This window comes from Patiria miniata, unplaced genomic scaffold (genome assembly GCF_015706575.1).
Source record: "Patiria miniata isolate m_02_andy unplaced genomic scaffold, ASM1570657v1 HiC_scaffold_21, whole genome shotgun sequence".
NCBI lineage: Eukaryota > Metazoa > Echinodermata > Asteroidea > Valvatida > Asterinidae > Patiria > Patiria miniata.
Genome location: NW_024037060.1, coordinates 4732868 through 4746889, shown reverse-complemented (window position 1 = coordinate 4746889; position 14022 = coordinate 4732868). Strand labels below are relative to the sequence as shown.

The following is a 14022-nucleotide window of genomic DNA, read 5'->3' as shown; positions in this document are numbered from 1 at the left end:
GCACCAGCTGCCGCTAGCAGACGACACTGTCTCACTAATTTATTACAGTTCCTTGAACTTTGGCCCTCATTTGACCCAATCAGCTGTTAATCACGTGATCCCGTTCATCAGCAACAAAAACAGATCGACAAAATTTGCCAAGAATTCCGTGGCAGAGCTACGTTGACAACAACTGCGAACGGCTGATGAAATCCACTCGAGCGCAACATATTGACTGCTGAAATTCTACCAAAAGACACCTAAAATCGTACCGTTTTTAGTGTAGACATGGGATAGAAGGTGCAGTGATACTGCGTGAGTGACAAAAATCGTAATTTTTATCGAGGAACTGATGTGAAAAGATGAAATCTGCAGTGGGTAAGTTACGTTTTTGTGACGAGTGAGCGATTGTGTGGCGGCGCGGGGCGCGGGGTTTTTCATTCATCTTGCTAACAACAGCGCTCGACTACGTTTTGCATGCACAGCACAGAACGTGTATCAAGTATTTTTTTCAGTGAAATTTGTTCCTTACATTATGAATAACATGTAAATAATTCTCTTTAAATGGTTTCCTAGACATGCTAGATTTTTAAGTGATTTTCCGCTCATTTAGTTTGTCTTCAAATGTAACTTCCTGTTTTCTCTTGTGTTGATTATTGCATCATCATGATCACCCTAAGCTCAAGCTGTAGTTTAGCCGAGGCTAATGACGGACAACCGTAATGTTAAATTGTAGAATTGTGTGGTTCCAGAATGGACACATTTTGGAGAAATTTTCATTAGTTTGGTTTAATATTTTTTCCCCATAAATAATGATACAGAATTCAGCAGTAGCCTACCAAGCATTGAAGCCAACTTCATGAAATGTATCCAAACTTCCAAAGTGCAAGTGTTTGCTAAATTTGTATGCCATCCTACTTGATCGTTGATACCTTTTGTTGATAAAACCAAATTTTGTTAGTTTAGTAAAAACTATATCCTACATGAAATGATGAACGCTACAAAGTTCTATACTCATACGTGTTAATTACCTATACTTGTCTTTTCTGTATTTGAAGATTCTCCTCAAACCACAAGTGTTTTGTGTATTGCACTACAGACATTCGTTAGGCATTGTATTTGTCAATTTTATTTTTAGGTGGAAACAACGTACATGTATACATCTTTTACTTTTAGTACCAATGAACTTTGTAAAACTACTTAAACTTTTGCAATGTTTTTGGTAGTATTGTGCCTTCAAAGTGCTGTGAAGTTGGTAATAAAAAAATAACTAATATAGTAATAACCACTTTCATGGTATTTATGTGCCATCTTGCTAACCGACAAATTTTACAGGCTGTGAACGCATCGGCAATCGACAACTTTTGCGCTTCCAAATCATCATGCGTTCTTTCCAGAATGTGCCCGTGTCTAGACACGGTCCAAGCCTGGACTACGCGTGTTCTTTTTGCTCTGTGAACAAGATGGCGCATATTACCTAGAAAGTGATTACAAGTTACATGTACATTGTTTTGCAATTCATCTTTACAATAACTTTTGCAATGAGCTGTGTATAATACATACAAAATGTCGACTTGTTAAAAAAAAAAAAAAAAAAAAAATCTCCACATTTTGTATGCTTACTTGATTATTTGGTTTCTTCAACAAAAAATTGAACGCTTTTGCATACATGTCTACAAAAACGTAAAAGGGAAGAATGTTTAATTTTGTCCCCATACCATGCAATTGAATTTGATAACTTGTGCCCCTCGGATTTGAGATCCATACTACAGTTCAATTTTTTTTGACAATTATGAACTTCATTTTAATTCGGGCACTGTAAATGTGCATAAATGGATATGTACTGTGTACGTGTACATGTACACATGTGAAAGCGGACATATAACAGCATCAATCGGTGTATTCATTTCAAGAGTTAATGATGTACATGTACATTTCATTGTACAGTTTATAATCAATCATGCAAATTCCCAACTTATATAATTGCAATTTGTATAATCAGATGGATTTCCTAGGGAGTGGGGGGGGGGGAGAACCAGACATCCAATGCCATGGATCACATGCAGTCTGCATGATTACACGTGATAATGATGTGGCATCATTGGGGTGGATTATGAATATTGATCCGCTTGTTTATGCCAATCACACACTATGCATTGCATTCTGTAGTCAAGTTTTGTTGTTTTGAAATGGTTCACTGCTTCCAATGTCCCTTTCCTGTGGTTGGGCTATCTTTTTGTTGCAGGGGCCTGCAGATCTGTTGTTGCAGGAAACACCACTCCCTGTGATTCATTGTTAACTAGACATGTAGAGTACATGCACATATGCACAGTACACAAATGGTATACTTTGTACATGTAGAGTTTACTTTATGGTCACCCCTTGACCATCTACAGTGCACATGTACATTGTACAGGGCATTCATGTACTTATCAGTGGCGGATCCAGGGGGCCTAATATGAGGGCTTGCCCGCACCCAAGGGTCCCCCCCCCCCCCCCCCCCCCCCCCCCCCCCCGCCCAGCACCCAGCAGTAATCGAAATATTCTCAAATAAGGCCATTCTTTACTTGAGAGAGCTGTTATGGCGTCTCCCCGCCCCCCCCCCCCCCCACGCACCCACGGCACACCCTCCGCCATCCCCCTCCTCCCCCCCGGCACACCCTCCGCCCCCCGGCCGTAACCTCTCTGGATCCGCCCTTGTTTATTCTCACACATCGTGGTGCGGCTTCTAAAATCATGTTTGGTTTTAAAATAATCATAATAGGATAGAATTATTGCACAACCCAAGTTTGGCATTTCTCACAGTATCATGTGATTAACATATTCCTAATCTATAGGTAAATCAAATTGAAAATTTACATTGATATTGAACTTTGCAGACTGAATGGGGATTTAATAATGGAAAGTTCACCAACCCCCAATAGTCAGTTTGCACATTTTTTTTTTTTAACCAGAAAGATTCATGTTCGGGGCATGCACTTTTTGTACCAATTCATGACTCCTAGATGTAGTTGTAGTCTATGGACTATATGCTTGCAGCTATGTTGTGTTTGCAGATTATGAAAATGCAAAACAACACTGCGTCTTGACCTCCAGAATCATGACATTCAGTGTGCGCTTTCCATTGTGGCTTTGGTAACCCCGATGTTGTATGGGGAAAACATGAAAGCTATTGACCAATCCAGTCAGCTTTAATTGGCTGAATTTTGCTCCAAGTGACGTCACAACTTCTAAAGGTGGGTCAGATAACAGATTGGTTGGCGCGAAGGGTTGCATAAAATGTGCATGCTCGGATATAAAACGTTGTAGTGCGGCTCTGCACATGGCTGATCCTCAAACTATAAACTCCTAAACAGGGAACAACGTGGAATTTCTTTTTTGTTGAATTATTTTTTTAATGAAAACAATCAATGAGAGCTAGGCATATTTCACCGACACATTAAAAGTTTTTGAAATTGCCAACTGCCGTTTATGTAAATTATGTCAGGATCAGTTATCCCTTGACGGCTTTGGTTATCTAGCCCACGTAGGTTGTTTACGGTGTAGTCTCAGGTCAGTTCATTTCATGGACCCTGGTTAGTTTGAGTGCTTTTTATGACATCAGCAATGGAATGAAGTACATGTATACGTGTACATGTACATGTACATGTACATGCTGGGTACATACATACATGAACATGGACTGTAAACATTTGGGTGCACTCTGCGTTGTACTGAATGTATACAATTTACTTGTGTACAGTGTAACTTTATACACATGTGCGTCTCTAAAAGGAACAAAATATCAGGCTTTCGTTAGAAGTATCTTTCGTCAGAACTGATTTACTAAAGTCATGCAGTGAATTACTCCCCCAGTAAAAAAAGCCCTGTTTTACCTCATACATGTAGAATTAGTAACTTCCTTAATGCTTTCCTGCATGCAAAATGCATGAATCATTTATTCCGTAATGACTTGTCTGCACCTGCATTTCAGAGACCTGATGCTTAATATGTCTTGGATGGTGTATGGAGTAATTACTACATGGTACATGATCATAGCACATAGGTAGGAAATCTGTGTGTTTTGCTCCATGCAGCCTGAATTTCAGGCCTACCACACATGTATGTACATACAGACCGTTTTTTTACCGCCATCTTTATGATGACGTGGTAATTTTTAGGAATATTTCATTAAAAAGTTGTTTCATCATGCTGAGGTCACAATGCATGTTGAGACGTATTTTCAATGAAATGACCTCAAAGATTACCACGTGATCTCACAAAGATGGCGATATGTGAACTTCCATAATTTTTGAACTAAAGATGGTATCGGCATGCGGTTTTCACATCAGGAATGCTGAGATTGTGCTCTTTTCAAAACTGTTTAAAAAAAATGACCAGGGTGGACAAACAACTCAGTTAGCTTGATCGCATCACATATGTGCATTGTATGAAGCACATTAATTTTACGTACTTCATAAACATGACTTTTTTGTTGGAGTATGTGTTCATGTGTGTACTTGACCAAGTATGCTGCTCAGTGCTCCCCAGAGTTTTCATCACCATTTCCTGAAGACATATCAAACCATGGAACACAGATTTGATCCTGGCATGCCGAATCCTGTTTCTCCTCTGCTTTGACATAACATGTTCTTATCAGTTGATTTGCAAGGAAACAATTTTAGCAGTAGTTTCCCTGTTTGTATTCGCTGGGAAGGCCATGAAACATCATAATAACAGTGATCAAAATAGTATCTGACATACATGTACAAACAAATCGGAGTGATTTTGTGGTCAACTGAAGAAGTACAGCTGTTTGTACATTATGTCCACTCCCTGTCAGCCCCCCCCCCCCCCATTTGTCACCCTGATTTGTCATGCATAAGTAATATCACTGTATGCAAATGAGTTGCTTAATGCATGTGTTGTCCGTGAATGAAATCAACCGTTGATCTTCAGATACTGACCTTGTTTATTGTACCGTGCTGGTTCAATAATACTGTAGGCCAACATGATAATTATGCAGCGTACGTAGTGATCTGATGGCTTGGTGTCTATGTGTACGTGTACACGTAGGGTAGTTCCAATTGGTTTTGGGAGGTTCTATCTGTATGGATGGTGCAAACTGCAGACATGGCAGACCGCAGAGGATGCAAATTGTTACTTTTCGTGTCTCGATCTGCCCTAACAATAAAATAAATTACACGTTCTTTGATGTATTCGGATAGTACTGGTATTGTCGTACATCTCATCTCTATGATTTACAGTACGTTCGTTCATGTTAACTTTATTTCAAGTGCATTAATTAATATGTTCATGGGCAAACATTTGACAAAAAGGTGATGTTCAGCACACCAAGGCAATGCACTAGCTCAGCAAGCATAATGTCTTTTGAATAGGAAAGTTTCAAAATAGTATTTGGACCTACATGTAGAGCACATTATATGCATGAACATTTTTATTACTGAGTTTTCATCTGTCAAAACATTGGATTCAGAAACCTTTAAAACGTAAACATACATGTATGTATGATTGTGAACAAGCCAACATTCCGGCTCCTGCATACCTGAATTAAATACATCATTATCATCCATTCAAGCCCAGATAGCGCACACTAGCTACATGCAGCTATGTACGTGTACACACAGGTATGTGAAGCCCCAAGTTAGACTTGCCCAAGTCAGCTGCTGTGAAAACAACCATCGACTGTTTCGCGTCAAGTGGTAATGTCAGGAGGGGCAATGAAAATATATTAGGATACTACAATGGGTTGAGGCACTCAGGCAGTGCTGATGACATCGATGCAGTGCGGTTGATATCAAGCATTTAATGTAGGGCTCAATTATGCATGACTGGACGTAACAATGCTAGGCACAGCCTACGAACTCGACACAATTTAGTGCATCATTGCCCCCAAAGTCAACCGACACACTTTGCCATTCTGTCTCAATCCTCCCAAATCCTCCAAAACCGCTTGAATGATTTTGGGATTAAAGGGAATAAACATCATTTGCTTTTGCTGTAATTTTCAGAAATGGATGGAATTGGGGGTTGGAAATATATAGCAAATATATAGTTACACTGACTTTTTTGAGGTTTTGGGTTCGAAAATGCTATAAAAACCAAGAAAAACAATCATTTTCCTGTAGTCTGGTTCCCTGACTCCATTTAAGAAGAAACAGCAGTTTACATATATTGGGGAATTGTAAGGTCAGGGAACCAGTCTAGCTGGCTTGTACCCGTTCATAGGTGTGTAATCGATTGCAAACAAGTGCGATGGTCAACTGGGGCCAGTATTTGAAAAAAAAGCCAGTTTTTTCCAACGCTGGTCGGCCGATCAGCGTTGGAAATTGATACAAAAATACCACTTTTCTTGAAAATGACAGTATGTACCAGGTGCCATGATTTTACAGGATGCTTTACACTGTCATTCACTAACAGTCCAGCAAGATATTTCAAAGTGATTTGGTAGTTTTATTTTTTGATGTTTGCAAATGTTGTATTTTCCTTTTAAGCAGGGTTAGGGTTAAAGTGCTCTTAGTTGTCCTACAATATGGCATGTCCGTTGGCCTTTTTGAGAGATATGGTGGACACAATAGGACTCTTTAGGAGGGTGGAATTTAGAGTGCGCAAACAATTTTATATTAACCCAAAATTTACCCACTCCAAGGAGATCCCTTCTATTGTGTCTGCCATATCTCCAAAAGCAAATTTGCTTATAAAATACATGCTGGGTAGAACCCATAGGAGGCATTGTACAGTTTCTCATTTTGACCATCTGTTTCTCAGTTAGGTCTGTAGTCTTGGTTTCAGACGTTATAATTTTATTTGTTGCGCAAAACACTTTTGATCAATATACAATTTGGAACTGTGATTATTTGCTAGTTAATCAACTTTACAAGTCAGGAATTAATTAGGTAGGATGGAATCAATTGACCTATCGCCGTTTGCGAGTTAGCCACGCCCCTTAGACAACCCTATGGAGTTTTTGTACGCTAAGTTTTGCTTGTCTCAGATTTTGCGCATTTACGCGTCCATTTTTATATCATGTAATTTGACAATATTTCACAATCTGCGTTGACGGGATTCTAATGCGATTCTTCTGCGATAGGTCAATTCTTATCAGGGTTCGGATTAATACTTTAAAGCATATCAGAATCAAATACGATGACGAATCAATTTATTTAACTGAAACAGCGCCCTCATTTTCAGAAGATAACGAGGCGGGGCGTGCATAGAAAGGATAGGAGGGAAGCATTATGGTCTTGGAATCAGGACTCTTATAGTCCAACAGTATATGGAATGAGAATAGCGAAGGGACTTGGTCAAGTCTAACAAAATTGGACAGCTGACAAAATGACAGTTGCTTTATATACACAGCTGATGTTTAAGAGTGTGGGTGCTCATCCAACGTTATTGTGTACAGCTTCCATGCACACCGTTCATTGTAGGAGGTGTTGTACACAGACCAAGGCTGCTTTGCCATAGTCACCAACCAGCCATTATAAGCAAAGGGCACTTTGTGTTTGATTGTGGGTTTATTCTGGATCAATATGGATACAAATTTGTATGTTTACATTGTACATGTACATTGTGTTCCTATGTTTTTATGATATTCCTGTTCTCATTTGTACATGTGTAGTAAACTTTACCCATTTCTTTGCGCTCTGGTCGTAATTGATGGCAAAATAAACTAAATAGAATAGTTACATACATCAGGCAAGCAATTTTTCCTTGGATCCGCTGATTTCCTCGTTGTTTACTTCTCATGAATGCCATTACAAATTGAAAATATACAACCACATAGTCTTATGTGGTTTGGAGTTTCCTCGTTTTTGCTAAATTCGCAGTTGCGCGTGCCTGATATACATTCAACTTTAGTTATTTAAAAATTAAATTCCAGACTCTGTTATTTCAAATCTTCATGCAAGTTTGACTACCATAAAAACCACACCCATGTTTTTTTGCAGTACATGTGCCTTGAGTTGAAAGATGTTTGAATGCATGAATGCAGAGCTAAGCCATTCAATTATTTTTTTTAATAGGAAATATGATTAATAGATGTTTGGGTGTGTCCTCTTCATGGAACGCTGCCATATCGTACAATGCCTTTGTTGGTTGGTTGGTTTGGTTAGGGTTTTTTGGGGGGGGGAAAAGGAAGAATCAATATTTGATGAGTCATTTTAATTACTAATCAGAAAATGTCATTGTATCTTAAAAGATACAATGACATGCATGTAGTCTGCTTTTAGCTAAGACTAGATACTACGGTTCATTTTTTTGTAAGTTTTTTATCCTAACTAAAGCTAATTCACAAACTTCAAGTTTTTTATGCCCCGCGGCGAAGCCGAAGGGGCATACTGTTTCCGCCTTGTCCTTCCGTGGGTGGGTGGGTGGGTGGGTGGGTGGGTGGGTGTGTGGGTGTGTGTGTGGGTGGGTGGGTGTGTGGGTGTGTGTGTCCGGACAAATCTTGTCAGCGCGATAACTTGAGAAATACTTAACATATGAACTTCAAATTTGGTTTGTGGATTGTTCTTGGTAATCCTAAGAAGCCTTTCGCATTTGGGGCCAAAAGGCCAAAGGTCAAGTTCACAGTGGCTAAAACAATAGAAATCTTGTCAGCGCGATAACTTGAGAAATACTTTACATGTGAACTTCAAATTTGGTTTGTGGATTGTTTTTGACAATCCTAAGAAGCCTTTCGCATTTGGGGCCAAAAGGCCAAAGGTCAAGTTCACAGTGGCTAAAACAATAGAAATCTTGTCAGCGCGATAACTTGAGAAATACTTTACATGTGAACTTCAAATTTGGTTTGTGGATTGTTTTTGGCAATCCTAAGAAGCCTTTTGCATTTGGGGCCAAAAGGCCAAAGGTCAAGTTCACAGTGGCTAAAACAATAGAAATCTTGTCAGCGCAATAACTTGAGAAATACTTTACATGTGAACTTCAAATTTGGTTTGTGGATTGTTCTTGGCAATCCTAAGAAGCCTATTGCATTTGGGGTCAAAAGGTCAAGTGTCAAGTTCACAGTGGCTAAAACAATAGAAATCTTGTCAGCGCGATAACTTGAGAAATACTTAACATATGAACTTCAAATTTGGTTTGTGGATTGTTCTTGGCAATCCTAAGAAGCCTATTGAATTTGGGGCCAAAAGGTCAAGGGTCAAGTTCACAGTGGCTAAAACAATAGAAATCTTTTTTTTATTCTGAGATTATAGGGATTAGGGATTAATTCATATAAAACCTACAGAAGACACTAATGCTGTCAATGAATGTTCCATGTGACCAAGGTACATGTAAGTTGATGTTAAAAGAGTGGTGTTATGTCATGGGAACAGTCACGGTTGCGGGGCATTTGTGTTTGTAAACACACCTGACTTGTTTCCTTCTGCTTTCCCAACAGCTGAGTATCATCAACAGCCACCGACTATGATAGCAGGGGCGGGGCGAGTGACTCCCTCAGGGGCGGGACTGATGAGCCAAGTCCACGATGACCTGGATGCAGACGACGATGACCCGCGTCCTGAGCCCACTGACCTCTTCGTCGACCTAGGGATGCTGATTCTGGAAGGACGGAAACCGGAGCGGTCGGTCAAGGGGCGTGTGGAAGGGGAACACTGCCCGCCTCGTTATCCGAACGACAGCAGGCATCAGTGTACACCGGATATGGTGGCAAGGGTAGGTATTCATCAGATGGAATTTTTTTTTTTTAATCCATTAGCACCTGTATTACATTGTATTACATTGTATTACATTGTATTACATTGTATTACATTGTAGTTACTCCTTGTTGAATCAAAGGAATAACTGCAGAGCGACATAGGCATTAACAGGCTTGGTGGTTTAAGGATATAAGTTTATTGCTATAAAAAAAATCAAAAATAAATGGTTGACTCTAAATTAGCATCAAATATTCTGCTTTTAAGACTGCATAGTTTTCTTAGTTTACACATGTATATTTGAACTTAAAGGGAATATACATCATTTGCTTTTGCTGTAATTTTCAGAAATGGATGGAATTGGGGGGTTGGAAATATATAGCAAATATAGTTACACTGACTTTTTTGAGGTTTTGGGTTCGAAAATGCTATAAAAACCAAGAAAAACAATTATTTTCCTGTAGTCTGGTTCCCTGACTCCATATAAGAAGAAACAGAGCAGTTTACATACATTGGGGAATTGTAAGGTCAGGGAACCAGTCTAGCTGGCTTGTACCCGTTCATAGGTGTGTAATCGATTGCAAACGAGTGCGATGGTCAATTGGGGCCAGTACTTTTCTTTAAAATGACAGTATACCAAGTGCCATGCATGATTTTACAGAATGCTTTACACTGTCATTCACTGACAGTCCAGCAAGGTATTTTAAAATGATTTGGTAGTTTTATTTTTTGATGTTTGCAAATGTTGTATTTTCCCTTTAATTCTAGCCATTACTTTGGGATAAAGAACTGAGTACTACAGAATCAATACTACAAAAATTATGTATGCAGGCACCACATACCAAAACATACTATGAGTGCTGTGCCCACTTATATGCTGAAGTACTGCATACTACAGTTTACTACTACATGTAGTAGTATTTTGTAGCTTTGGGTGCATGAGGTTAGGGTTAATAAAATTGTCAGAATGCCATTAATGGTTCCTGAACTGAAGCATTAAGTATTTTGTTTGAAATATTCTCTTTTTTTTCAGGAATGCATATTCCTGAATAAGCTCTCAAAGTGTACGTACATAGATAGATGCTGAAAGTATTACCTCGATCCTGTTGTAGAGTGCATGTGGAATTCTTAGCATTCAGATACCCTTATCAAAAGAATATCAGCCTTACGCTACAAACTGTCTTGTGATATTGCACTTGTTAGTGTCTTGTACACTTCACACTGTTGATTACTATTCCTAAGCACTCCAAGCACATTTTGAACCCATGACCTCACTAACAGACAGTGTGAAGAATTGAATATAGCCCCCAAAAATCCCAAGGATCTCTGTGTGATAAGTGATAAATGAGCCCACAAAATATCAGCTCGGCAACCCTTTAGCCGTAGGCCCATCCTGTGCATTTAACTCCACTCACTTCAGATCCCCGCTGCTATTTTTATCCCACGGTGGGTCCTGGACATTGCTGCCTTTTTTCCCTTTCGCTCAGGCTTACATGTACAGGAAACCTGATAATTCACCCGGTCAAGTTTATATAGTTGTCTCAAAGTGGATTAGTTCAATCCACAGAGAAGCCCCTGCCAGTGCAAAGCAGCACGTAGGACTTGCACTAATTGTGCACGTACAGTGTGCCACGACATGTCATCCAGGAAAAGCCTTGATCATACAGACATGTACGTTAATGCTAGCAGCTAGGTGATGTTAATTCAATCATGTAGACCGATATCCTACTGCTCATGAAGCAACACTGATACAGCGGACAAAATGTAGCACTTAAGTTTGTACAAGTGCATTGTTTGTGTCTGCAGTTTACAATATTTTTTTCCAGACGAAGGCTTTTAATTTATGAATTTGACATTTGGATGGACATGCTTCTGTATATATATATATGGACATGTTCTTTTAAACTGCAAATTCTTACTACATGAATTAAAGATGCGTTCCCGACGCTATTTTCAAGATTAACCTCGAAAAATAGATTAGTTTTTCAATTGCTTATTCTTATAGCAATGTAAAAGTTATTCACTTTTGAATGAAAAATCCACAGACGCTGAGTTATTGAAATATTTCCTCAAAAATTTTGAATTATTGGCTGCCAGACATAAGAGCAGGTTCATTTGTGCGCGAAATGAAAGTCACTTTTCAGAGGGTTGCTGACGCCCAAAATCAGAATATAATTTTTTTTTGTTAAAACAAAACATACAAATTGAAATTCGTTAGGAGAAAGAAAAAAAGATATATTTTTTTAAGAGCATGGGTATGCTACTTTAACAGCATCCCTTATGAACACTCAAATATGAGGGTATGTTTTACCTTTCTTGAAAATTAAAATTAGGCTTGAGAGGAAGACGACTTTGAAAAACCTACATAAGTATGTAGTTACATAGAGATACAGTGTGGACACAGGTTCGTTCAGTAATTACACTGTGTCTGTGTACAGTGCGTTATACATCCACTTATTGATTGATCCCGAATGAAGGTGCTGACAGTTAATAAACAATGAATACATGTACCTTGCCAATTTCATTATAATCTTTTAATAAGGTAGAAGAATGGTACGTTAATAAGACAGTGTTATGAAGACCCATTCTTTACATTCATGAAATAATTGGCTTATATCACAAATGCGTACATGCACTATATAAGTACATGATGTATGATTAAAACCTGAGTGCCATATGACAATATTGTCAGACACGTTGTTATGATCTTGGGTTCTTTTACAATATTATTATGCAGTTTATCAAGTTCAGTACTAAAATTATGTCATTGCTGCAAATTTAGTTTATTCAGAAGAAATCAACAAAATACACTGCATGGAACACAACAAGGATAAAACAAAATACAGTCACCGGTACCTTATTGGAGACAGCTTAATTTTTCCATTGGGGCCCGTTATGTCAAATTTTAACATCATAACCCTAGTGCTTCAGTGATATTACAAATGTACCATTTACGTTTTACAAGACCTAGGTCAGAAAGCTGTCGCAGGGTAAGACAAGCATACTTGAATTAGACAGGCTGGCATGCCACTACCATATAGCTCCATGGTGCTATATACCCACAAACATAACGCCGATAATTCCTGCATTCCAAAGTCTTCATCTGACTATGGCTGCGGCTAGCTGTTACACATGCATCTATAGAAGCAGCTGAAGCCACTTCCCATAGACACATGTGTTACTGGCAGCCGTAGCCATTCCAGCGCGCCCTTTATCACGGTGATACATACATGTACACCATTCATCTAGGGAGTAGGGACTTGTGAATTCATAGCATTTCTAAGGTGCAGAGAGGGATGCAGATTTGCAGCGCATTACACCTCAGTGACCTAATGGAATAACCAGATCTTGTAAGCATGCAGTTGTACGCTTATAATGCAGCTTCCCATCACTTTGTGTAAATAAAAAAAAATATGGAAAGGAAAAAACAAATATTGTGGTCAAAAAGTAATTCCAGTCTGAACAATTACCATCTGACATTCAGTTACTATAGTATCATTTATGAGATGTGTGATCTTTTCTCCAAATGCAGTACTAAAAGTAAAACAAATGTTAAAAAAAATTCAAGTTTCATTCAGGTGCTAAAATTCCTTCCACGTGACACAGAAGAACATGTACCATAGCCTATATGTGTACCGTATTTATGGAAAGGTATGGGTTTCAAAAAAAATTAAGTGCGAAACTACAAATGAGCCATCGCTGTAGCCATAATTTGAAGCATACATTTACATACATGTCCTGAAGATATATCCTGAAGAATAAATAATGAAGCAGATGCATTCCCTGTGTTATTTTCCAGTTTTTCATCCTGAAAAATAGTTTCCCATTTTTTTTTTTTAAATTGCTGTGTTTCCAGCAATACAAAAGGTGTTTACTATTCACTGTGGGATGAGACATATGTACATTTTCAGCAGGGTTTAGGATAAATTAATCACTACAGTAGGCCCTATAATGATATTGAATGTCTGACGTCCAAATTATGATACCCCAACTGATCCACATCTTACAGGTAAAATGTTTCTTTACTGTGTACAAACATAGCAAACATAATTATCATGCCATAATTAAGTTTTCTTATAAATTATTCTCTGCAATGCTAAACAGCACTATGAAATTGATCCCTTATCTCTCCTTACTCGTATGTCCTCCAGGCAATACACAGTGAACTTGTACTTTTTCATTGCCAGTTCTATTGATCTTGCTTCCACTTGAGACCTACCTGGTACAATGTACATGTACTGTATGTAGGAATATTTGCACAGACGCTTTGGCATAATTTCATGGAACCTTCATTCGTGTGTACATGTGTCTATAGTCAATCGCTGATGAGTTTTTGAGTCTGAGACTGAGAGGAGTAGCTGACTCCCTCCCCGACTTCACTGACTGACTCTCTCCCCCTGACTGA

At 38.7% G+C, this 14022-nt stretch overlaps 1 protein-coding gene across 1 annotated transcript in view; it reads left to right on the top strand.

Annotated features, from left to right (window-relative positions):
• The first annotated feature begins 120 nt into the window (after positions 1 to 120).
• LOC119729551 (protein FAM214A-like) overlaps positions 121 to 14022 on the top strand; it is a 28843-nt gene continuing 14941 nt past the window's right edge. Inside the window, exons 1-2 of the mRNA XM_038202158.1 lie at positions 121 to 357; positions 9362 to 9636. Coding sequence (XP_038058086.1) covers positions 342 to 357; positions 9362 to 9636 — 291 coding nt within the window. The 5' untranslated portion in view covers positions 121 to 341. The remainder of the gene's footprint in view (positions 358 to 9361; positions 9637 to 14022) is intronic.